At 42.4% G+C, this 24,378-nt stretch overlaps 4 protein-coding genes across 4 annotated transcripts; all 4 read right to left on the bottom strand.

Moving 5' to 3' along the window:
* Positions 1 to 987: 987 nt before the first annotated feature.
* LOC138595690 (ADP-ribosyl cyclase/cyclic ADP-ribose hydrolase 1-like) lies at positions 988 to 2,503 on the bottom strand. Its single transcript, XM_069667057.1, has 5 exons — positions 2,308 to 2,503; positions 2,013 to 2,133; positions 1,771 to 1,906; positions 1,365 to 1,438; positions 988 to 1,065 (listed from the first exon to the last, which is right to left on the bottom strand). Exons 1-5 carry the CDS (start codon positions 2,457 to 2,459, stop codon positions 988 to 990), a joined length of 561 nt encoding a protein of 186 aa, XP_069523158.1. The 5' UTR covers positions 2,460 to 2,503.
* A 3,392-nt stretch (positions 2,504 to 5,895) lies between these two features.
* LOC138596116 (ADP-ribosyl cyclase/cyclic ADP-ribose hydrolase 1-like) lies at positions 5,896 to 8,775 on the bottom strand. Its single transcript, XM_069667720.1, has 8 exons — positions 8,580 to 8,775; positions 8,285 to 8,405; positions 8,043 to 8,178; positions 7,637 to 7,710; positions 7,264 to 7,337; positions 6,488 to 6,571; positions 6,216 to 6,302; positions 5,896 to 6,121 (listed from the first exon to the last, which is right to left on the bottom strand). Exons 1-8 carry the CDS (start codon positions 8,729 to 8,731, stop codon positions 6,067 to 6,069), a joined length of 783 nt encoding a protein of 260 aa, XP_069523821.1. The 5' UTR covers positions 8,732 to 8,775; the 3' UTR covers positions 5,896 to 6,066.
* A 3,353-nt stretch (positions 8,776 to 12,128) lies between these two features.
* LOC138596117 (ADP-ribosyl cyclase/cyclic ADP-ribose hydrolase 1-like) lies at positions 12,129 to 15,054 on the bottom strand. The gene is made up of 8 exons (XM_069667721.1): positions 14,859 to 15,054; positions 14,564 to 14,684; positions 14,322 to 14,457; positions 13,916 to 13,989; positions 13,543 to 13,616; positions 12,767 to 12,850; positions 12,494 to 12,580; positions 12,129 to 12,399 (listed from the first exon to the last, which is right to left on the bottom strand). Exons 1-8 carry the CDS (start codon positions 15,008 to 15,010, stop codon positions 12,345 to 12,347), a joined length of 783 nt encoding a protein of 260 aa, XP_069523822.1. The 5' UTR covers positions 15,011 to 15,054; the 3' UTR covers positions 12,129 to 12,344.
* A 4,763-nt stretch (positions 15,055 to 19,817) lies between these two features.
* Positions 19,818 to 21,333, bottom strand: LOC138595689 (ADP-ribosyl cyclase/cyclic ADP-ribose hydrolase 1-like). Its single transcript, XM_069667056.1, has 5 exons — positions 21,138 to 21,333; positions 20,843 to 20,963; positions 20,601 to 20,736; positions 20,195 to 20,268; positions 19,818 to 19,895 (listed from the first exon to the last, which is right to left on the bottom strand). The coding sequence occupies exons 1-5, from the start codon at positions 21,287 to 21,289 to the stop codon at positions 19,818 to 19,820; spliced, it is 561 nt and encodes a 186-aa protein (XP_069523157.1). The 5' UTR covers positions 21,290 to 21,333.
* Between the last annotated feature and the right edge of the window lie 3,045 nt (positions 21,334 to 24,378).

The raw sequence follows: 24,378 nt of genomic DNA, 5'->3' as shown, positions 1-24,378 counted from the left end.
CTTGAGTGACTCGTTGTTGCACTGATTCCTGAAGAAAAGAAATGCAGGTATATCGGCCTTTATCAGTTTGTCTTTGTACTTATTTTTGTATTATTAAAAGAAAGAGCAGGAGCTATTATCATTTTATCAACAAAAATTTTTTAAAACTACCTACAAAAAGATTATTTAAAAAGCAATGTGGCGAAACGTGCTAAAAAATTACAAGGAAAACATACTTATTCTCCTTAGCAACCAGAACAACTGTGAGCTGTGCCACCCTGGGTGATCGAAGATTTGGAACCTCAACACCTCCAAAGAAACTAACAACAAAAGAGCAACAGTTTAGAGGAATACATCAGCTCTAACATAAAGCAGCGTTTAAATGTTCAAGTGAAGGACTGAGAAACTTTAGACATAAAAAACATTAGAGTTTATCTTATTTAACATCTCTGACTCAATACACAATAAAGTTATTGTTGTAGTGACTTTTAAACAAGAATAGAGCCACTGTTCACTGCGGGGGAGCTGCGGTTTCCGACTCACTCTGATGTTTTGAAGTAAACCCGGAGTTCGGTACGTTGCATCAAAATCATATTTATTTGTCGACTTGCAGCGCACTAACATAAGGATTAACCATTCACCTGCCATCACCTGTCTCCTCCTTTATCTCTTCTATATATGGACATAGAGGTAGGCGGCTTCTTTACTGCGGCCACGGTGCAAATTAAAGGGGCAGCAATTAATGGTGATGCAAAAATAATAATAATTATGAAATTCTCAAACATCTCAGACCATTTGAAGAAAGCAAAAATGGCTCCAACAATTGTTATTGTTTTTGTTATTTCAGAGGCTCTGAAAGTCTGTGGCTCACACTTGCTGACATCCCAACTGTTCGAATGTTCTGTGCATATAAAACATTTTGTGTATATAAAGCAAAGCAACGTTAAAACATGTTTTTCATCAATGAAGAGTTCATAAAAACTGCCAACTTGGCATGTGTAGTGCTGCTTACCTGTTAGCATTGTATGGTTCATCTATCTCACCATTAAGCATTACTGACACTTCACCACAGGCATGTTGTGCAAACTACAGACAGAAGAACAAGATGGTAAAGTGTAAGAAACATAAACAATTGTTATTACACACACAGCTTTAGTGCAAGACTAAAAGGGCAACATTATTTGTACTTTCTACAGTACATGAGGTCAGATTTGCCTCATGTCTCTCCTTCAAAATGAATGCGCGATGTTGCTGCCTGGAGACCAACAAAAAGCCTCATTGATGATGAACCAGGCCGAAAGGCCTCAGTCAGTCCTTCAACGTTGGTCCAACATCATGTCAATGATTTAGCTGGTAAAACAAGTGATTTTCTGCTGGGTGCTTACTCTTGTAGACGCAGTTTTCCAGAATGAGCTTACAGGGTTGGTCTTGTTCTCCTTACAGTGCTCAGTGAATGTTTCTGTAATGACACACACAGAAGATATTTATAAATGTTACTTTTTCACTGTTGACGCTTCAGTCTACGTCTGTGTGATCGTGTACAGACTTTAGGCTTCACATGAAGTTCCTCATATTGTGATGGATATCACAAATTATTCTTTGTTTCTCAGAAGCAGACAAAGAACATGTTATAGTTTAAAGCTGAGGAAGAAAACAGCAAAAGTTAGCATTTTGTATTTGTTGATGTATTTTTACTGCATTTCATGCATGCTAGTTGATCACATGTAGCCTGCTTCACCAATCTTTTTCCATTTTAAGGCAATGTGATGCACTGTGACTTATGAGTCTTACCATTGTTGCCCTCCTTCCCACACCATTCCAGTCCATCCAGCACAGATCCCAACAAAGTGTCCTCCAAGGTGAACAAACAATCTCTCTTCTTAGTGAACTCATGGACCAAATCCTTTGTTTTGCTCCAGAACATCGTCTAACACAAAAAGAGTAGACATGACGAGGTTAAATATACAAATTATATTCTGCTTTGATTAATGAGCATATGTTTGTTAGACAGTTGTGTGATCGTGGATGTTTACTTTGCCACACGGATGCTTGAAGGGGGTCTCAGCAAAGAGTTGATCATAGTTTCCCTCAGAAAAGTCACTATGTTTCTTCCCTACATAAGCTTGTTGAAAGGTAGCCAATGTTTTTTCACAGCTGAAAAATAAATGTCAGTACTTAGGATATAAAAGAAATTATAGACCATTTGCACATAATGAACAGAATAATGTTTTTCTTCTTGTTATTAAAAAATGAATGTTTTTTTTTTTCACAATCCTGACGTTTATTCAAATGGCAACAACTTTAAATCAGAAATATAAAGAGACTTACATGTGGCTTGTCTCTCCATACGCCTCACATCTCTTCATGAATGTTGCCTTGAACTTGGCTGTTCGAGGAGTCAGCCGCACAGAAAGAACAACTACAGCAACCACGACCAATACAACAGTGACAATACAACCAATGGCCTTTTTAGACACCATCTTCAAGCTCCTGTAAAATGAAGCTCTGATGAAGTTTTGGCCTCACAGAGCTGCTAATATGTGTTTACGGTTCGTGTGAAACAGCAGCAAGTCACTAAAAAAGGAAAGAGGAGGTCAAGTTCTGCTGAGCCTCCCTTTCCTGCCACAATCTCACACTTTAAGTTCACGCCGCTTTTTGTTGTCACTTTACTTTTTGTTCCTGTGTACCCTCGCTTCACACATATAATAGATAAGACATTTTGTAGCCTACACCTACAAATATTAAAGTGAAATCAGGTGTTATATTTTTATGAGCACTTTCTTTTCTTCTTAGTGGTGTTGTGATTTCATATATATCTGCATACACCATCTAACCTTAGGCAGCAGCTTCTAGTTACATGTGAATCAAAAAAGAAAGTATAAGTAGCATGAAAAACAAGTAACTCAAGGTGTTTGTGTGGCTGTGTGATTTCAGAGAAGTGTCACGGCCCCTCTTCTTGGAACACTCTTCTGTTGTTTTGCAGCAGCCAGTCTTGTGCAGACCTCCTATGGTGTTGGCATAAAACAGGTCCACTATTTTATTACAGATGAAGCAGAGAAATAATTCTGTCCTCGGTCTCTGTCAGCTACACTTCTTCGACACTACTGGGACTGACCATAACCTTCCTGTGTACAAACCTCTGGTTCACAGACAACCAGCTGTCACCCCCACTGTTAAAAGATGGACCGACGGGGCTGAAGGGGCTCTCAAGGATTGTTTTGAGTAAGCCTCTGGGAAGTGTTCTGTGGGGATCACGGGGAGGACATTGACAGTCTCACACACTGCATAATGGACTACATCAATTTCTGGACTACACCGTACTTACCAGGACTGTATGGTGTTTCCGTGGATCACCCCCGGCACAAAGGCCCTTCTCAAGGACAAAAAGAGGCTTTTTAAGTCAGGAGATGAAGACTGCAGAAAGAGCTGAGGAGGAAGATCAGGGAGGGGGAAAGCAGCTACAGGAGGAAGATGGAGGATCAACTGCAGCGGAACAACGTCAGCTGAGTCTGGAGGGGCCTGAAAACCATCTCTGGCCACAAGGACTCCAACACTCAGCTGGTAAGGGACCAGGAGTGGGTGAAAGACCTGAACATGTTCAGGTTTGAACAGTCATCCACCCCTCTCCCTGCCCATTCCACCCTGCCTCAACTCGCCTCCCCCGAGGCCTCCCCACAATCCCCTGCTCCAACCTGTCCCTTTCAAAAAGCCAGGTGAAAAAAAAACTGAGCAGGATCAAGGTCAAGAAGACTGCGGGCCCGGATGGCATCAGCTCCAGGCTCCTCAGATCCTGCGCAGACCAGCTGTGCGGGATTACAGAGCACATGTTCAACATGAGCCTGAAGCTGGGGAGAGTACCACACTGTGGAAGACATCCTGCGTGGTACCGGTGCTGAAAATCTCGCACCCCAAGGACCTCAACCACTACAGGTCAGTGGCACTGACATTGCATCTGATGAAGACCCTGGAGAGGGTGGTCCTTTGCCATCTGCGCCCCCTGGTGAGCTCATCGATGGAGCACTGTGAGAATCATGTTTTTTGATTTCTCCAGTGCTTTGAACACCGTACAGCCCATGCTTCTGAGGGACAAGCTGGAGCACACAGGAGTCACCTCACATCATGGCTCCTGGATTATCTAACCAATAGGCCCCAGTTTGTGAGGACACAGAACTGTGTGTCCGACATGGTGGTCTGCTGTATGGGGGCCCCGCAGGGGACCATTCTGGCTCCCTTCTTCACCTTGTATGTTGCAGAATTCTCCCACCACACAACCAACCGTCACCTACAGAAGTTCTCTGACGACCTTGCCACCACTGGCCTCATCACTGATGGGGACGATAGGAAGTACTGGGAACTGACACAGCACTTTGTGGACTGGTGCCAGTTGGACTGCCTCCAGTTAAACGCAGGGAAAACCAAAGTACTGGTGGTGGACTTTTACAGACTCTTACAAGGACCTGGCTGTTCATCTCAACAATAAACTGGACTGGACAGATCACATCAATGCCCTTTATAAGAAAGGCCAGAGCAGAATCCATCTGCTGAGGAGACTCAGGTCCTTTGGAGTGCAGAGAGCTCTCCTGAGGACCTTTTATGACTCTGTGGTGGCATCAGACTGCAGACAGGAGGAGACTAAACAAACTAGTGAAGAAGGCCAGCTTTGTTCTGGGCTGCCCCCTCGATTCTGTGGAGGTGGTGGGAGACAGGAGGATGATGACAAAGCTTCTCATGGAGATGCTTCACCTGCCGGATGTGACAGAGAGATACCGCAAGTCCTTCCTTCCTGCGGCAGTTTAACCAAACATGCTCCCAGTAGAACAATAAAAGCACATTTATTTATATATACATATATAAATATATATATATAATGATTTGTGGTTCGGTGTTCATATATTTTTTCCTGTTTTACTGTCACTTTGTCTCTTGCTGTCATGAGTTCTTATTGTTTAGTTTTAAATTTAGTTTATTCCGTGTTCTTGTCACGATTTAGTCTTGTTTAGTTAGCATTTCTTTTGTGTCTCATTGGTTAGATCATTTCCTGTTTTACTTTGTCACCTTGGGTGTGTCCGAAACATACTATGATACATGCATACTATCATACTAATCATACTAACCGTGACATCAAATTGAGTATGTCATGCGTTCCCATCTCATAGTATGCTATTTTGTGTATGCGAGAAATGCCCGGATGTATACTAGATCGGCTCCAATGTTTGAGCATGAGACGGGAGCTCACTGGTTGTGCTAAACCGCCCCACACTGCATTGCGGCTATTCAGCTTCTACTATGGCGGAGATAGACCGGAGATCAGACCGGACATACGTAAACTTTTAAGTCACGTGATACGGAGAAGATGGCTCTGAGTGTGATGCCAACGGCATCCTAATAGCCAGGTTAGCAGGCAGTATGCAGTACATACTTTTTGAGTATGTAGCAGGCATTACATTAGTATGCGGTTTCGGACATAGCCCTTGTCTCTCATGTTGATCCACTTCCTGCCTTTGTGTGTTTTCCTGCTTGTTTGATTACGTGCCCTGCCCTTATTGTTTTCACCTGCCTCTCTCACCTGTGTCTAATTATGATCACCTCCCAAGTTTATTTAGTCTCTGTGCTCCCTTGTCTCAGTGTCAGTCCGTATGTCTTTGTCTGTGGAACCCTTAGTAAGACCCTTATTCTAGTTGCATGTGTTTTCCTCTCGTGGATTGTAATGATTTTAGGACTCTTCTGTTTTCTCCTCATGACTCATCGTGTTTTCCCTTGTTCTGGTTGGATTTACAGTTGGATCTGCATACACGTTTGTCTAACCTTAGGCAGCAGCTTCCAGTTTGAAATGATCAAGAAAGAAACAAAAGAACGTTAATTTTTGCTCAGATGGTTTATTGTACGATTACACTCAGTAAGACAACATTTGCACATTTGAAAGATCAGATAACTGCATGATCTATTCTTCTTCTCACCAACATTTTTACCTCATATCGGATCAAATTCGCAAGAACTGAAAAGAAATTAAAACAAATTTAAGATACATCTTCTATTTTGAGATTTGTCTTGTCTAACTGTGTAGTTTGAGATGGAGTGCAGAAGCCTTCACCAGCACGCTCCACAGGTCTTCTTTTCTCTTATGCACTTCTTGATGTGTGACCTACAGTGAAGCAAATAACAAGAGGAATTTACATGAATGTTTTTTGACAGCAACAGCAGAGTACAATGTTACTCGTGACCTGCGGTGAACTTACTGAGTCACTTCCTTGCAAGCATAAACAATTTCTTTTCCATTCAGGATATTGTTTAAATTCTTGAGTGACTCGTTGTTGCACTGATTCCTGAAGAAAAGAAATGCAGGTATATCGGCCTTTATCAGTTTGTCTTTGTAATTATTTTTGTATTATTAAAAGAAAGCAGGAGCTATTATCATTTTATCAACAAAAAAAAATTAAAACTACCTACAAAAAGATTATTTAAAAAGCAATGTGGCGAAACGTGCTAAAAAATTACAAGGAAAACATACTTATTCTCCTTAGCGACCAGAACAACTGTGAGGTGTGTCACCCTGGGTGATCGAAGATTTGGAACCTCAACACCTCCAAAGAAACTAACAACAAAAGAGCAACAGTTTAGAGGAATACATCAGCTCTAACATAAAGCAGCGTTTAAATGTTCAAGTGAAGGACTGAGAAACTTTAGACATAAAAAACATTAGAGTTTATCTTATTTAACATCTCTGACTCAATACACAATAAAGTTATTGTTGTAGTGACTTTTAAACAAGAATAGAGCCACTGTTCACTGCGGGGGAGCTGCGGTTTCCGACTCACTCTGATGTTTTGAAGTAAACCCAGAGTTTGGTACGTTGCATCAAAATCATATTTATTTGTCGACTTGCAGCGCACTAACATAAGGATTAACCATTCACCTGCCATCACCTGTCTCCTCCTTTATCTCTTCTATATATGGACATAGAGGTAGGCGGCTTCTTTACTGCGGCCACGGTGCAAATTAAAGGGGCAGCAATTAATGGTGATGCAAAAATAATAATAATTATGAAATTCTCAAACATCTCAGACCATTTGAAGAAAGCAAAAATGGCTCCAACAATTGTTATTGTTTTTGTTATTTCAGAGGCTCTTAAAGTTTGTGGCTCACACTTGCTGACATCCCAACTGTTCGAATGTTCTGTGCATATAAAACATTTTCTGTATATAAAGCAAAGCAACGTTAACAAATGTTTTTCATCAATGAAGAGTTCATAAAAACTGCCAACTTGGCATGTGTAGTGCTGCTTACCTGTTAGCATTGTATGGTTCATCTATCTCACCATTAAGCATTACTGACACTTCACCACAGGCATGTTGTGCAAACTACAGACAGAAGAACAAGATGGTAAAGTGTTAGAAACATAAACAATTGTTATTACACACACAGCTTTAGTGCAAGACTAAAAGGGCAACATTATTTGTACTTTCTACAGTACATGAGGTCAGATTTGCCTCATGTCTCTCCTTCAAAATGAATGCGCGATGTTGCTGCCTGGAGACCAACAAAAAGCCTCATTGATGATGAACCAGGCCGAAAGGCCTCAGTCAGTCCTTCAACGTTGGTCCAACATCATGTCAATGATTTAGCTGGTAAAACAAGTGATTTTCTGCTGGGTGCTTACTCTTGTAGACGCAGTTTTCCAGAATGAGCTTACAGGGTTGGTCTTGTTCTCCTTACAGTGCTCAGTGAATGTTTCTGTAATGACACGTACAGAAGATATTTATAAATGTTACTTTTTCACTGTTGACGCTTCAGTCTACGTCTGTGTGATCGTGTACAGACTTTAGGCTTCACATGAAGTTCCTCATATTGTGATGGATATCACAAATTATTCTTTGTTTCTCAGAAGCAGACAAAGAACATGTTATAGTTTAAAGCTGAGGAAGAAAACAGCAAAAGTTAGCATTTTGTATTTGTTGATGTATTTTTACTGCATTTCATGCATGCTAGTTGATCACATGTAGCCTGCTTCACCAATCTTTTTCCATTTTAAGGCTATGTGATGCACTGTGACTTATGAGTCTTACCATTGTTGCCCTCCTTCCCACACCATTCCAGTCCATCCAGCACAGATCCCAACAAAGTGTCCTCCAAGGTGAACAAACAATCTCTCTTCTTAGTGAACTCATGGACCAAATCCTTTGTTTTGCTCCAGAACATCGTCTAACACAAAAAGAGTTGACATGACGAGGTTAAATATACAAATTATATTCTGCTTTGATTAATGAGCATATGTTTGTTAGACAGTTGTGTGATCGTGGATGTTTACTTTGCCACACGGATGCTTGAAGGGGGTCTCAGCAAAGAGTTGATCATAGTTTCCCTCAGAAAAGTCACTATGTTTCTTCCCTACATAAGCTTGTTGAAAGGTAGCCAATGTTTTTTCACAGCTGAAAAATAAATGTCAGTACTTAGGATATAAAAGAAATTATAGACCATTTGCACATAATGAACAGAATAATGTTTTTCTTCTTGTTATTAAAAAATGAATGTTTTTTTTTTTCACAATCCTGACGTTTATTCAAATGGCAACAACTTTAAATCAGAAATATAAAGAGACTTACATGTGGCTTGTCTCTCCATACGCCTCACATCTCTTCATGAATGTTGCCTTGAACTTGGCTGTTCGAGGAGTCAGCCGCACAGAAAGAACAACTACAGCAACCACGACCAATACAACAGTGACAATACAACCAATGGCCTTTTTAGACACCATCTTCAAGCTCCTGTAAAATGAAGCTCTGATGAAGTTTTGGCCTCACAGAGCTGCTAATATGTGTTTACGGTTCGTGTGAAACAGCAGCAAGTCACTAAAAAAGGAAAGAGGATGTCAAGTTCTGCTGAGCCTCCCTTTCCTGCCACAATCTCTCACTTTAAGTTCACGCCGCTTTTTGTTGTCACTTTACTTGTTGTTCCTGTGTCCCCTCGCTTCACTCATATAATAGATAAGACATTTTGTGGCCTACACCTACAAATATTAAAGTGAAATCAGGTGTTATATTTTTATGAGCACTTTCTTTTCTTCTTAGTGGTGTTGTGATTTCATATATATCTGCATACACCATCTAACCTTAGGCAGCAGCTTCTAGTTACATGTGAATCAAAAAAGAAAGTATAAGTAGCATGAAAAACAAGTAACTCAAGGTGTTTGTGTGGCTGTGTGATTTCAGAGAAGTGTCACGGCCCCTCTTCTTGGAACACTCTTCTGTTGTTTTGCAGCAGCCAGTCTTGTGCAGACCTCCTATGGTGTTGGCATAAAACAAGTCCACTATTTTATTACAGATGAAGCAGAGAAATAATTCTGTCCTCGGTCTCTGTCAGCTACACTTCTTCGACACTACTGGGACTGACCATAACCTTCCTGTGTACAAACCTCTGGTTCACAGACAACCAGCTGTCACCCCCACTGTTAAAAGATGGACCGACGGGGCTGAAGGGGCTCTCAAGGATTGTTTTGAGTAAGCCTCTGGGAAGTGTTCTGTGGGGATCACGGGGAGGACATTGACAGTCTCACACACTGCATAATGGACTACATCAATTTCTGGACTACACCGTACTTACCAGGACTGTATGGTGTTTCCGTGGATCACCCCCGGCACAAAGGCCCTTCTCAAGGACAAAAAGAGGCTTTTTAAGTCAGGAGATGAAGACTGCAGAAAGAGCTGAGGAGGAAGATCAGGGAGGGGGAAAGCAGCTACAGGAGGAAGATGGAGGATCAACTGCAGCGGAACAACGTCAGCTGAGTCTGGAGGGGCCTGAAAACCATCTCTGGCCACAAGGACTCCAACACTCAGCTGGTAAGGGACCAGGAGTGGGTGAAAGACCTGAACATGTTCAGGTTTGAACAGTCATCCACCCCTCTCCCTGCCCATTCCACCCTGCCTCAACTCGCCTCCCCCGAGGCCTCCCCACAATCCCCTGCTCCAACCTGTCCCTTTCAAAAAGCCAGGTGAAAAAAAAACTGAGCAGGATCAAGGTCAAGAAGACTGCGGGCCCGGATGGCATCAGCTCCAGGCTCCTCAGATCCTGCGCAGACCAGCTGTGCGGGATTACAGAGCACATGTTCAACATGAGCCTGAAGCTGGGGAGAGTACCACACTGTGGAAGACATCCTGCGTGGTACCGGTGCTGAAAATCTCGCACCCCAAGGACCTCAACCACTACAGGTCAGTGGCACTGACATTGCATCTGATGAAGACCCTGGAGAGGGTGGTCCTTTGCCATCTGCGCCCCCTGGTGAGCTCATCGATGGAGCACTGTGAGAATCATGTTTTTTGATTTCTCCAGTGCTTTGAACACCATACAGCCCATGCTTCTGAGGGACAAGCTGGAGCACACAGGAGTCACCTCACATCATGGCTCCTAGATTATCTAACCAATAGGCCCCAGTTTGTGAGGACACAGGACTGTGTGTCCGACATGGTGGTCTGCTGTATGGGGGCCCCGCAGGGGACCGTTCTGGCTCCCTTCTTCACCCTGTATGTTGCAGAATTCTCCCACCACACAACCAACTGTCACCTACAGAAGTTCTCTGACGACCTTGCCACCACTGGCCTCATCACTGATGGGGACGATAGGAAGTACTGGGAACTGACACAGGACTTTGTGGACTGGTGCCAGTTGGACTGCCTCCAGTTAAACGCAGGGAAAACCAAAGTACTGGTGGTGGACTTTTACAGACTCTTACAAGGACCTGGCTGTTCATCTCAACAATAAACTGGACTGGACAGATCACATCAATGCCCTTTATAAGAAAGGCCAGAGCAGACTCCATCTGCTGAGGAGACTCAGGTCCTTTGGAGTGCAGGGAGCTCTCCTGAGGACCTTTTATGACTCTGTGGTGGCATCAGACTGCAGACAGGAGGAGACTAAACAAACTAGTGAAGAAGGCCAGCTTTGTTCTGGGCTGCCCCCTCGATTCTGTGGGGCTGGTGGGAGACAGGAGGATGATGACAAAGCTTCTCATGGAGATGCTTCACCTGCCGGATGTGACAGAGAGATACCGCAAGTCCTTCCTTCCTGCGGCAGTTTAACCAAACATGCTCCCAGTAGAACAATAAAAGCACATTTATTTATATATATATATATATATATATATATATATATATATATAATGATTTGTGGTTCGGTGTTCATATATTTTTTCCTGTTTTACTGTCACTTTGTCTCTTGTTGTCATGAGTTCTTATTGTTTAGTTTTAAATTTAGTTTATTCCGTGTTCTTGTCACGATTTAGTCTTGTTTAGTTAGCATTTCTTTTGTGTCTCATTGGTTAGATCATTTCCTGTTTTACTTTGTCACCTTGGGTGTGTCCGAAACATACTATGATACATGCATACTATCATACTAATCATACTAACCGTGACATCAAATTGAGTATGTCATGCGTTCCCATCTCATAGTATGCTATTTTGTGTATGCGAGAAATGCCCGGATGTATACTAGATCGGCTCCAATGTTTGAGCATGAGACGGGAGCTCACTGGTTGTGCTAAACCGCCCCACACTGCATTGCGGCCATTCAGCTTCTACTATGGCGGAGATAGACCGGAGATCAGACCGGACATACGTAAACTTTTAAGTCACGTGATACGGAGAAGATGGCTCTGAGTGTGATGCCAACGGCATCCTAATAGCCAGGTTAGTAGGCAGTATGCAGTACTGTTTGAGTATGTAGCAGGCAGTACGTTAGTATGCGGTTTCGGACACAGCCCTTGTCTCTCATGTTGATCCACTTCCTACCTTTGTGTGTTTTCCTGCTTGTTTGATTACGTGCCCTGCCCTTATTGTTTTCACCTGCCTCTCTCACCTGTGTCTAATTATGATCACCTCCCAAGTTTATTTAGTCTTTGTGCTCCCTTGTCTCAGTGTCAGTCCGTATGTCTTTGTCCGTGGAACCCTTAGTAAGACCCTTATTCTAGTTGCATGTGTTTTCCTCTCGTGGATTGTAATGATTTTAGGACTCTTCTGTTTTCTCCTCATGACGCATCGTGTTTTCCCTTGTTCTGGTTGGATTTACAGTTGGATCTGCATACACGTTTGTCTAACCATAGGCAGCAGCTTCCAGTTTGAAACGATCAAGAAAGAAACAAAAGAACGTTCATTTTTGCTCAGATGATTTATTGTACGATTACACTCAGTCAGACAACATTTGCACATTTGAAAGATCAGATAACTGCATGATCTATTCTTCTTCTCACAAACATTTTTACCTCATATCGGATCAAATTCGCAAGAACTGAAAAGAAATTAAAACAAATTTAAGACACATCTTCTATTTTGAGATTTGTCTTGTCTAACTGTGTAGTTTGAGATGGAGTGCAGAAGCCTTCACCAGCACGCTCCACAGGTCTTCTTTTCTCTTATGCACTTCTCGATGTGTGACCTACAGTGAAGCAAATAACAAGAGGAATTTACATGAATGTTTTTTGACAGCAACAGCAGAGTAAAATGTTACTCGTGACCTGCGGTGAACTTACTGAGTCACTTCCTTGCAAGCATAAACAATTTCTTTTCCTTTCAGGATATTGTTTAAATTCTTGAGTGACTCGTTGTTGCACTGATTCCTGAAGAAAAGAAATGCAGGTATATCGGCCTTTATCAGTTTGTCTTTGTACTTATTTTTGTATTATTAAAAGAAAGAGCAGGAGCTATTATCATTTTATCAACAAAATTTTTTAAAACTACCTACAAAAAGATTATTTAAAAAGCAATGTGGCGAAACGTGCTAAAAAATAACAAGGAAAACATACTTATTCTCCTTAGTGACCAGAACAACTGTGAGCTGTGTCACCCTGGGTGATCGAAGATTTGGAACCTCAACACCTCCAAAGAAACTAACAACAAAAGAGCAACAGTTTAGAGGAATACATCAGCTCTAACATAAAGCAGCTTTTAAATGTTCAAGTGAAGGACTGAGAAACTTTAGACATAAAAAACATTAGAGTTTATCTTATTTAACATCTCTGACTCAATACACAATAAAGTTATTGTTGTAGTGACTTTTAAACAAAAATAGAGCCACTGTTCACTGCGGGGGAGCTGCGGTTTCCGACTCACTCTGATGTTTTGAAGTAAACCCGGAGTTCGGTACGTTGCATCAAAATCATATTTATTTGTCGACTTGCAGCGCACTAACATAAGGATTAACCATTCACCTGCCATCACCTGTCTCCTCCTTTATCTCTTCTATATATGGACATAGAGGTAGGCGGCTTCTTTACTGCGGCCACGGTGCAAATTAAAGGGGCAGCAATTAATGGTGATGCAAAAATAATAATAATTATGAAATTCTCAAACATCTCAGACCATTTGAAGAAAGCAAAAATGGCTCCAACAATTGTTATTGTTTTTGTTATTTCAGAGGCTCTTAAAGTTTGTGGCTCACACTTGCTGACATCCCAACTGTTCGAATGTTCTGTGCATATAAAACATTTTGTGTATATAAAGCAAAGCAACGTTAAAACATGTTTTTCATCAATGAAGAGTTCATAAAAACTGCCAACTTGGCATGTGTAGTGCTGCTTACCTGTTAGCATTGTATGGTTCATCTATCTCACCATTAAGCATTACTGACACTTCACCACAGGCATGTTGTGCAAACTACAGACAGAAGAACAAGATGGTAAAGTGTTAGAAACATAAACAATTGTTATTACACACACAGCTTTAGTGCAAGACTAAAAGGGCAACATTATTTGTACTTTCTACAGTACATGAGGTCAGATTTGCCTCATGTCTCTCCTTCAAAATGAATGCGCGATGTTGCTGCCTGGAGACCAACAAAAAGCCTCATTGATGATGAACCAGGCCGAAAGGCCTCAGTCTGTCCTTCAACATTGGTCCAACATCATGTCAATGATTTAGCTGGTAAAACAAGTGATTTCCTGCTGGGTGCTTACTCTTGTAGACGCAGTTTTCCAGAATGAGCTTACAGGGTTGGTCTTGTTCTCCGTACAGTGCTCAGTGAATGTTTCTGTAATGACACACACAGAAGATATTTATAAATGTTACTTTTTCACTGTTGACGCTTCAGTCTACGTCTGTGTGATCGTGTACAGACTTTAGGCTTCACATGAAGTTCCTCATATTGTGATGGATATCACAAATTATTCTTTGTTTCTCAGAAGCAGACAAAGAACATGTTATAGTTTAAAGCTGAGGAAGAAAACAGCAAAAGTTAGCATTTTGTATTTGTTGATGTATTTTTACTGCATTTCATGCATGCTAGTTGATCACATGTAGCCTGCTACACCAGTCTTTTTCCATTTTAAGGCTATGTGATGCACTGTGACTTATGAGTCTTACCATTGTTGCCCTCCTTCCCACACCATTCCAGTCCATCCAGCACAGATCCCAACAAAGTGTCCTCCAAGGTGAACAAACAATCTCTCTTCTTAGTGAACTCATGGGCCAAATCCTTTGTTTTGCTCCAGAACATCGTCTAACACAAAAAGAGTAGACATGACGAGGTTAAATATACAAATTATAATCTGCTTTGATTAATGAGCATATGTTTGTTAGACAGTTGTGTGATCGTGGATGTTTACTTTGCCACACGGATGCTTGAAGGGGGTCTCAGCAAAGAGTTGATCATAGTTTCCCTCAGAAAAGTCACTATGTTTCTTCCCTACATAAGCTTGTTGAAAGGTAGCCAATGTTTTTTCACAGCTGAAAAATAAATGTCAGTACTTAGGATATAAAATAAATTATAGACCATTTGCACATAATGAACAGAATAATGTTTTTCTTCTTGTTATTAAAAAATGAATGTTTTTTTTTTTCACAATCCTGACGTTTATTCAAATGGCAACTACTTTAAATCAGAAATATAAAGAGACTTACATGTGGCTTGTCTCTCCATACGCCTCACATCTCTTCATGAATGTTGCCTTGAACTTGGCTGTTCGAGGAGTCAGCCGCACAGAAAGAACAACTACAGCAACCACGACCAATACAACAGTGACAATACAACCAATGGCCTTTTTAGACACCATCTTCAAGCTCCTGTAAAATGAAGCTCTGATGAAGTTTTGGCCTCACAGAGCTGCTAATATGTGTTTACGGTTCGTGTGAAACAGCAGCAAGTCACTAAAAAGGAAAGAGGATGTCAAGTTCTGCTGAGCCTCCCTTTCCTGCCACAATCTCTCACTTTAAGTTCACGCCGCTTTTTGTTGTCACTTTACTTGTTGTTCCTGTGTCCCCTCGCTTCACTCATATAATAGATAAGACATTTTGTGGCCTACACCTACAAATATTAAAGTGAAATCAGGTGTTATATTTTTATGAGCACTTTCTTTTCTTCTTAGTGGTGTTGTGATTTCATATATATCATCTAACATCTACACCATCTAACCTTAGGCAGCAGCTTCTAGTTACATGTGAATCAAAAAAGAAAATATAAGTAGCATGAAAAACAAGTAACTCAAGGTGTTTGTGTGGCTGTGTGATTTCAGAGAAGTGTCACGGCCCCTCTTCTTGGAACACTCTTCTGTTGTTTTGCAGCAGCCAGTCTTGTGCAGACCTCCTATGGTGTTGGCATAAAACAGGTCCACTATTTTATTACAGATGAAGCAGAGAAATAATTCTGTCCTCGGTCTCTGTCAACTACACTTCTTCGACACTACTGGGACTGACCATAACCTTCCTGTGTACAAACCTCTGGTTCACAGACAACCAGCTGTCACCCCCACTGTTAAAAGATGGACCGACGGGGCTGAAGGGGCTCTCAAGGATTGTTTTGAGTAAGCCTCTGGGAAGTGTTCTGTGGGGATCACGGGGAGGACATTGACAGTCTCACACACTGCATAATGGACTACATCAATTTCTGGACTACACCGTACTTACCAGGACTGTATGGTGTTTCCGTGGATCACCCCCGGCATAAAGGCCCTTCTCAAGGACAAAAAGAGGCTTTTTAAGTCAGGAGATGAAGACTGCAGAAAGAGCTGAGGAGGAAGATCAGGGAGGGGGAAAGCAGCTACAGGAGGAAGATGGAGGATCAACTGCAGCGGAACAACGTCAGCTGAGTCTGGAGGGGCCTGAAAACCATCTCTGGCCACAAGGACTCCAACACTCAGCTGGTAAGGGACCAGGAGTGGGTGAAAGACCTGAACATGTTCAGGTTTGAACAGTCATCCACCCCTCTGCCTGCCCATTCCACCCTGCCTCAACTCGCCTCCCCCAAGGCCTCCCCACAATCCCCTGCTCCAACCAGTCCCTTTCAAAAAGCCAGGTGAAAAAAAAACTGAGCAGGATCAAGGTCAAGAAGACTGCGGGCCCGGATGGCATCAGCTCCAGGCTCCTCAGATCCTGCGCAGACCAGCTGTGTGGGATTACAGAGCACATGTTCAACATGAGCCTGAAGCTGGGGAGAGTACCACACTGTGGAAGACATCCTGCGTGGTACCGGTGCTGAAAATCTCGCACCCCAAAGACCTCAACCACTACAGGTCAGTGGCACTGACATCGCATCTGATGAAGACCCTGGAGAGGGTGGTCCTTTGCCATCTGCGCCCCCTGGTGAGCTCATCGATGGAGCACTGTGAGAATCATGTTTTTTGATTTCTCCAGTGCTTTGAACACCATACAGCCCATGCTTCTGAGGGACAAGCTGGAGCACACAGGAGTCACCTCACATCATGGCTCCTGGATTATCTAACCAATAGGCCCCAGTTTGTGAGGACACAGGACTGTGTGTCCGACATGGTGGTCTGCTGTATGGGGGCCCCGCAGGGGACCGTTCTGGCTCCCTTCTTCACCCTGTATGTTGTAGAATTCTCCCACCACACAACCAACTGTCACCTACAGAAGTTCTCTGACGACCTTGCCACCACTGGCCTCATCACTGATGGGGACGATAGGAAGTACTGGGAACTGACACAGGACTTTGTGGACTGGTGCCAGTTGGACTGCCTCCAGTTAAACGCAGGGAAAACCAAAGTACTGGTGGTGGACTTTTACAGACTCTTACAAGGACCTGGCTGTTCATCTCAACAATAAACTGGACTGGACAGATCACATCAATGCCCTTTATAAGAAAGGCCAGAGCAGAATCCATCTGCTGAGGAGACTCAGGTCCTTTGGAGTGCAGAGAGCTCTCCTGAGGACCTTTTATGACTCTGTGGTGGCATCAGACTGCAGACAGGAGGAGACTAAACAAACTAGTGAAGAAGGCCAGCTTTGTTCTGGGCTGCCCCCTCGATTCTGTGGAGGTGGTGGGAGACAGGAGGATGATGACAAAGCTTCTCATGGAGATGCTTCACCTGCCGGATGTGACAGAGAGATACCGCAAGTCCTTCCTTCCTGCGGCAGTTTAACCAAACATGCTCCCAGTAGAACAATAAAAGCACATTTATTTATATATACATATATAAATATATATATATAATGATTTGTGGTTCGGTGTTCATATATTTTTTCCTGTTTTACTGTCACTTTGTCTCTTGCTGTCATGAGTTCTTATTGTTTAGTTTTAAATTTAGTTTATTCCGTGTTCTTGTCACGATTTAGTCTTGTTTAGTTAGCATTTCTTTTGTGTCTCATTGGTTAGATCATTTCCTGTTTTACTTTGTCACCTTGGGTGTGTCCGAAACATACTATGATACATGCATACTATCATACTAATCATACTAACCGTGACATCAAATTGAGTATGTCATGCGTTCCCATCTCATAGTATGCTATTTTGTGTATGCGAGAAATGCCCGGATGTATACTAGATCGGCTCCAATGTTTGAGCATGAGACGGGAGCTCACTGGTTGTGCTAAACCGCCCCACACTGCATTGCGGCTATTCAGCTTCTACTATGGCGGAGATAGACCGGAGATCAGACCGGACATACGTAAACTTTTAAGTCACGTGATACGGAGAAGATGGCTCTGAGTGTGATGCCAACGGCATCCTAATAGCCAGGTTAGCAGGCAGTATGCAGTACATACTTTTTGAGTATGTAGCAGGCATTACATTAGTATGCGGTTTCGGACATAGCCCTTGTCTCTCATGTTGATCCACTTCCTGCCTTTGTGTGTTTTCCTGCTTGTTTGATTACGTGCCCTGCCCTTATTGTTTTCACCTGCCTCTCTCACCTGTGTCTAATTATGATCACCTCCCAAGTTTATTTAGTCTCTGTGCTCCCTTGTCTCAGTGTCAGTCCGTATGTCTTTGTCCGTGGAACCCTTAGTAAGACCCTTATTCTAGTTGCATGTGTTTTCCTCTCGTGGATTGTAATGATTTTAGGACTCTTCTGTTTTCTCCTCATGACGCATCGTGTTTTCCCTTGTTCTGGTTGGATTTACAGTTGGATCTGCATACACGTTTGTCTAACCTTAGGCAGCAGCTTCCAGTTTGAAATGATCAAGAAAGAAACAAAAGAACGTTCATTTTTGCTCAGATGGTTTATTGTACGATTACACTCAGTAAGACAACATTTGCACATTTGAAAGATCAGATAACTGCATGATCTATTCTTCTTCTCACCAACATTTTTACCTCATATCGGATCAAATTCGCACGAACTGAAAAGAAATTAAAACAAATTTAAGATACATCTTCTATTTTGAGATTTGTCTTGTCTAACTGTGTAGTTTGAGATGGAGTGCAGAAGCCTTCACCAGCACGCTCCACAGGTCTTCTTTTCTCTTATGCACTTCTTGATGTGTGACCTACAGTGAAGCAAATAACAAGAGGAATTTACATGAATGTTTTTTGACAGCAACAGCAGAGTACAATGTTACTCGTGACCTGCGGTGAACTTACTGAGTCACTTCCTTGCAAGCATAAACAATTTCTTTTCCATTCAGGATATTGTTTAAATTCTTGAGTGACTCGTTGTTGCACTGATTCCTGAAGAAAAGAAATGCAGGTATATCGGCCTTTATCAGTTTGTCTTTGTACTTATTTTTGTATTATTAAAAGAAAGAGCAGGAGCTATTATCATTTTATCAACAAAAATTTTTTAAAACTACCTACAAAAAGATTATTTAAAAAGCAATGTGGCGAAACGTGCTAAAAAATTACAAGGAAAACATACTTATTCTCCTTAGCAACCAGAACAACTGTGAGCTGTGCCACCCTGGGTGATCGAAGATTTGGAACCTCAACACCTCCAAAGAAACTAACAACAAAAGAGCAACAGTTTAGAGGAATACATCAGCTCTAACATAAAGCAGCGTTTAAATGTTCAAGTGAAGGACTGAGAAACTTTAGACATAAAAAACATTAGAGTTTATCTTATTTAACATCTCTGACTCAATACACAATAAAGTTATTGTTGTAGTGACTTTTAAACAAGAATAGAGCCACTGTTCACTGCGGGGGAGCTGCGGTTTCCGACTCACTCTGATGTTTTGAAGTAAACCCGGAGTTCGGTACGTTGCATCAAAATCATATTTATTTGTCGACTTGCAGCGCACTAACATAAGGATTAACCATTCACCTGCCATCACCTGTCTCCTCCTTTATCTCTTCTATATATGGACATAGAGGTAGGCGGCTTCTTTACTGCGGCCACGGTGCAAATTAAAGGGGCAGCAATTAATGGTGATGCAAAAATAATAATAATTATGAAATTCTCAAACATCTCAGACCATTTGAAGAAAGCAAAAATGGCTCCAACAATTGTTATTGTTTTTGTTATTTCAGAGGCTCTTAAAGTTTGTGGCTCACACTTGCTGACATCCCAACTGTTTGAATGTTCTGTGCATATAAAACATTTTCTGTATATAAAGCAAAGCAACATTAACAAATGTTTTTCATCAATGAAGAGTTCATAAAAACTGCCAACTTGGCATGTGTAGTGCTGCTTACCTGTTAGCATTGTAGGGTTCATCTATCTCACCATTAAGCATTACTGACACTTCACCACAGGCATGTTGTGCAAACTACAGACAGAAGAACAAGATGGTAAAGTGTAAGAAACATAAACAATTGTTATTACACACACAGCTTTAGTGCAAGACTAAAAGGGCAACATTATTTGTACTTTCTACAGTACATGAGGTCAGATTTGCCTCATGTCTCTCCTTCAAAATGAATGCGCGATGTTGCTGCCTGGAGACCAACAAAAAGCCTCATTGATGATGAACCAGGCCGAAAGGCCTCAGTCAGTCCTTCAACGTTGGTCCAACATCATGTCAATGATTTAGCTGGTAAAACAAGTGATTTTCTGCTGGGTGCTTACTCTTGTAGACGCAGTTTTCCAGAATGAGCTTACAGGGTTGGTCTTGTTCTCCTTACAGTGCTCAGTGAATGTTTCTGTAATGACACACACAGAAGATATTTATAAATGTTACTTTTTCACTGTTGACGCTTCAGTCTACGTCTGTGTGATCGTGTACAGACTTTAGGCTTCACATGAAGTTCCTCATATTGTGATGGATATCACAAATTATTCTTTGTTTCTCAGAAGCAGACAAAGAACATGTTATAGTTTAAAGCTGAGGAAGAAAACAGCAAAAGTTAGCATTTTGTATTTGTTGATGTATTTTTACTGCATTTCATGCATGCTAGTTGATCACATGTAGCCTGCTTCACCAATCTTTTTCCATTTTAAGGCAATGTGATGCACTGTGACTTATGAGTCTTACCATTGTTGCCCTCCTTCCCACACCATTCCAGTCCATCCAGCACAGATCCCAACAAAGTGTCCTCCAAGGTGAACAAACAATCTCTCTTCTTAGTGAACTCATGGACCAAATCCTTTGTTTTGCTCCAGAACATCGTCTAACACAAAAAGAGTTGACATGACGAGGTTAAATATACAAATTATATTCTGCTTTGATTAATGAGCATATGTTTGTCAGACAGTTGTGTGATCGTGGATGTTTACTTTGCCACACGGATGCTTGAAGGGGGTCTCAGCAAAGAGTTGATCATAGTTTCCCTCAGAAAAGTCACTATGTTTCTTCCCTACATAAGCTTGTTGAAAGGTAGCCAATGTTTTTTCACAGCTGAAAAATAAATGTCAGTACTTAGGATATAAAATAAATTATAGACCATTTGCACATAATGAACAGAATAATGTTTTTCTTCTTGTTATTAAAAAATGAATGTTTTTTTTTTTCACAATCCTGACGTTTATTCAAATGGCAACTACTTTAAATCAGAAATATAAAGAGACTTACATGTGGCTTGTCTCTCCATACGCCTCACATCTCTTCATGAATGTTGCCTTGAACTTGGCTGTTCGAGGAGTCAGCCGCACAGAAAGAACAACTACAGCAACCACGACCAATACAACAGTGACAATACAACCAATGGCCTTTTTAGACACCATCTTCAAGCTCCTGTAAAATGAAGCTCTGATGAAGTTTTGGCCTCACAGAGCTGCTAATATGTGTTTACGGTTCGTGTGAAACAGCAGCAAGTCACTAAAAAGGAAAGAGGATGTCAAGTTCTGCTGAGCCTCCCTTTCCTGCCACAATCTCTCACTTTAAGTTCACGCCGCTTTTTGTTGTCACTTTACTTTTTGTTCCTGTGTCCCCTCGCTTCACTCATATAATAGATAAGACATTTTGTGGCCTACACCTACAAATATTAAAGTGAAATCAGGTGTTATATTTTTATGAGCACTTTCTTTTCTTCTTAGTGGTGTTGTGATTTCATATATATCATCTAACATCTACACCATCTAACCTTAGGCAGCAGCTTCTAGTTACATGTGAATCAAAAAAGAAAATATAAGTAGCATGAAAAACAAGTAACTCAAGGTGTTTGTGTGGCTGTGTGATTTCAGAGAAGTGTCACGGCCCCTCTTCTTGGAACACTCTTCTGTTGTTTTGCAGCAGCCAGTCTTGTGCAGACCTCCTATGGTGTTGGCATAAAACAGGTCCACTATTTTATTACAGATGAAGCAGAGAAATAATTCTGTCCTCGGTCTCTGTCAACTACACTTCTTCGACACTACTGGGACTGACCATAACCTTCCTGTGTACAAACCTCTGGTTCACAGACAACCAGCTGTCACCCCCACTGTTAAAAGATGGACCGACGGGGCTGAAGGGGCTCTCAAGGATTGTTTTGAGTAAGCCTCTGGGAAGTGTTCTGTGGGGATCACGGGGAGGACATTGACAGTCTCACACACTGCATAATGGACTACATCAATTTCTGGAATACACCGTACTTACCAGGACTGTATGGTGTTTCCGTGGATCACCCCCGGCACAAAGGCCCTTCTCAAGGACAAAAAGAGGCTTTTTAAGTCAGGAGATGAAGACTGCAGAAAGAGCTGAGGAGGAAGATCAGGGAGGGGGAAAGCAGCTACAGGAGGAAGATGGAGGATCAACTGCAGCGGAACAACGTCAGCTGAGTCTGGAGGGGCCTGAAAACCATCTCTGGCCACAAGGACTCCAACACTCAGCTGGTAAGGGACCAGGAGTGGGTGAAAGACCTGAACATGTTCAGGTTTGAACAGTCATCCACCCCTCTGCCTGCCCATTCCACCCTGCCTCAACTCGCCTCCCCCAAGGCCTCCCCACAATCCCCTGCTCCAACCAGTCCCTTTCAAAAAGCCAGGTGAAAAAAAAACTGAGCAGGATCAAGGTCAAGAAGACTGCGGGCCCGGATGGCATCAGCTCCAGGCTCCTCAGATCCTGCGCAGACCAGCTGTGTGGGATTACAGAGCACATGTTCAACATGAGCCTGAAGCTGGGGAGAGTACCACACTGTGGAAGACATCCTGCGTGGTACCGGTGCTGAAAATCTCGCACCCCAAAGACCTCAACCACTACAGGTCAGTGGCACTGACATCGCATCTGATGAAGACCCTGGAGAGGGTGGTCCTTTGCCATCTGCGCCCCCTGGTGAGCTCATCGATGGAGCACTGTGAGAATCATGTTTTTTGATTTCTCCAGTGCTTTGAACACCATACAGCCCATGCTTCTGAGGGACAAGCTGGAGCACACAGGAGTCACCTCACATCATGGCTCCTGGATTATCTAACCAATAGGCCCCAGTTTGTGAGGACACAGGACTGTGTGTCCGACATGGTGGTCTGCTGTATGGGGGCCCCGCAGGGGACCGTTCTGGCTCCCTTCTTCACCCTGTATGTTGTAGAATTCTCCCACCACACAACCAACTGTCACCTACAGAAGTTCTCTGACGACCTTGCCACCACTGGCCTCATCACTGATGGGGACGATAGGAAGTACTGGGAACTGACACAGGACTTTGTGGACTGGTGCCAGTTGGACTGCCTCCAGTTAAACGCAGGGAAAACCAAAGTACTGGTGGTGGACTTTTACAGACTCTTACAAGGACCTGGCTGTTCATCTCAACAATAAACTGGACTGGACAGATCACATCAATGCCCTTTATAAGAAAGGCCAGAGCAGAATCCATCTGCTGAGGAGACTCAGGTCCTTTGGAGTGCAGAGAGCTCTCCTGAGGACCTTTTATGACTCTGTGGTGGCATCAGACTGCAGACAGGAGGAGACTAAACAAACTAGTGAAGAAGGCCAGCTTTGTTCTGGGCTGCCCCCTCGATTCTGTGGAGGTGGTGGGAGACAGGAGGATGATGACAAAGCTTCTCATGGAGATGCTTCACCTGCCGGATGTGACAGAGAGATACCGCAAGTCCTTCCTTCCTGCGGCAGTTTAACCAAACATGCTCCCAGTAGAACAATAAAAGCACATTTATTTATATATACATATATAAATATATATATATAATGATTTGTGGTTCGGTGTTCATATATTTTTTCCTGTTTTACTGTCACTTTGTCTCTTGCTGTCATGAGTTCTTATTGTTTAGTTTTAAATTTAGTTTATTCCGTGTTCTTGTCACGATTTAGTCTTGTTTAGTTAGCATTTCTTTTGTGTCTCATTGGTTAGATCATTTCCTGTTTTACTTTGTCACCTTGGGTGTGTCCGAAACATACTATGATACATGCATACTATCATACTAATCATACTAACCGTGACATCAAATTGAGTATGTCATGCGTTCCCATCTCATAGTATGCTATTTTGTGTATGCGAGAAATGCCCGGATGTATACTAGATCGGCTCCAATGTTTGAGCATGAGACGGGAGCTCACTGGTTGTGCTAAACCGCCCCACACTGCATTGCGGCTATTCAGCTTCTACTATGGCGGAGATAGACCGGAGATCAGACCGGACATACGTAAACTTTTAAGTCACGTGATACGGAGAAGATGGCTCTGAGTGTGATGCCAACGGCATCCTAATAGCCAGGTTAGCAGGCAGTATGCAGTACATACTTTTTGAGTATGTAGCAGGCATTACATTAGTATGCGGTTTCGGACATAGCCCTTGTCTCTCATGTTGATCCACTTCCTGCCTTTGTGTGTTTTCCTGCTTGTTTGATTACGTGCCCTGCCCTTATTGTTTTCACCTGCCTCTCTC

The sequence above is a fragment of the Semicossyphus pulcher genome, unplaced genomic scaffold (assembly GCF_022749685.1).
Source record: "Semicossyphus pulcher isolate SPU_LCO1_2020_fin unplaced genomic scaffold, fSemPul1.0.p SCAF_18, whole genome shotgun sequence".
Classification (NCBI taxonomy): domain Eukaryota; kingdom Metazoa; phylum Chordata; class Actinopteri; order Labriformes; family Labridae; genus Semicossyphus; species Semicossyphus pulcher.
This window is presented reverse-complemented; position numbering and strand designations above follow the sequence as displayed.

Excerpts from the sequence above, each read along its gene's own strand:
- LOC138595690 (XM_069667057.1), bottom strand. The coding sequence starts at position 2,459 with ATGGTGTCTAAAAAGGCCATTGGTTGTATTGTCACTGTTGTATTGGTC. Across the intron at positions 1,439-1,770 it reads TGGGAAGGAGGGCAACAATG|AAACATTCACTGAGCACTGT; the intron begins GTAAGACTCATA and ends GTGTCATTACAG. Across the intron at positions 1,066-1,364 it reads GGAAAACTGCGTCTACAAGA|TTTGCACAACATGCCTGTGG; the intron begins GTAAGCACCCAG and ends TTCTGTCTGTAG.
- LOC138596116 (XM_069667720.1), bottom strand. The coding sequence starts at position 8,731 with ATGGTGTCTAAAAAGGCCATTGGTTGTATTGTCACTGTTGTATTGGTC. Across the intron at positions 8,406-8,579 it reads TATGGAGAGACAAGCCACAT|CTGTGAAAAAACATTGGCTA; the intron begins GTAAGTCTCTTT and ends TTTATTTTTCAG. Across the intron at positions 8,179-8,284 it reads TCAAGCATCCGTGTGGCAAA|ACGATGTTCTGGAGCAAAAC; the intron begins GTAAACATCCAC and ends TTTTTGTGTTAG.
- LOC138596117 (XM_069667721.1), bottom strand. The coding sequence starts at position 15,010 with ATGGTGTCTAAAAAGGCCATTGGTTGTATTGTCACTGTTGTATTGGTC. Across the intron at positions 14,458-14,563 it reads TCAAGCATCCGTGTGGCAAA|ACGATGTTCTGGAGCAAAAC; the intron begins GTAAACATCCAC and ends TTTTTGTGTTAG. Across the intron at positions 13,617-13,915 it reads GGAAAACTGCGTCTACAAGA|TTTGCACAACATGCCTGTGG; the intron begins GTAAGCACCCAG and ends TTCTGTCTGTAG.
- LOC138595689 (XM_069667056.1), bottom strand. The coding sequence starts at position 21,289 with ATGGTGTCTAAAAAGGCCATTGGTTGTATTGTCACTGTTGTATTGGTC. Across the intron at positions 20,737-20,842 it reads TCAAGCATCCGTGTGGCAAA|ACGATGTTCTGGAGCAAAAC; the intron begins GTAAACATCCAC and ends TTTTTGTGTTAG. Across the intron at positions 20,269-20,600 it reads TGGGAAGGAGGGCAACAATG|AAACATTCACTGAGCACTGT; the intron begins GTAAGACTCATA and ends GTGTCATTACAG.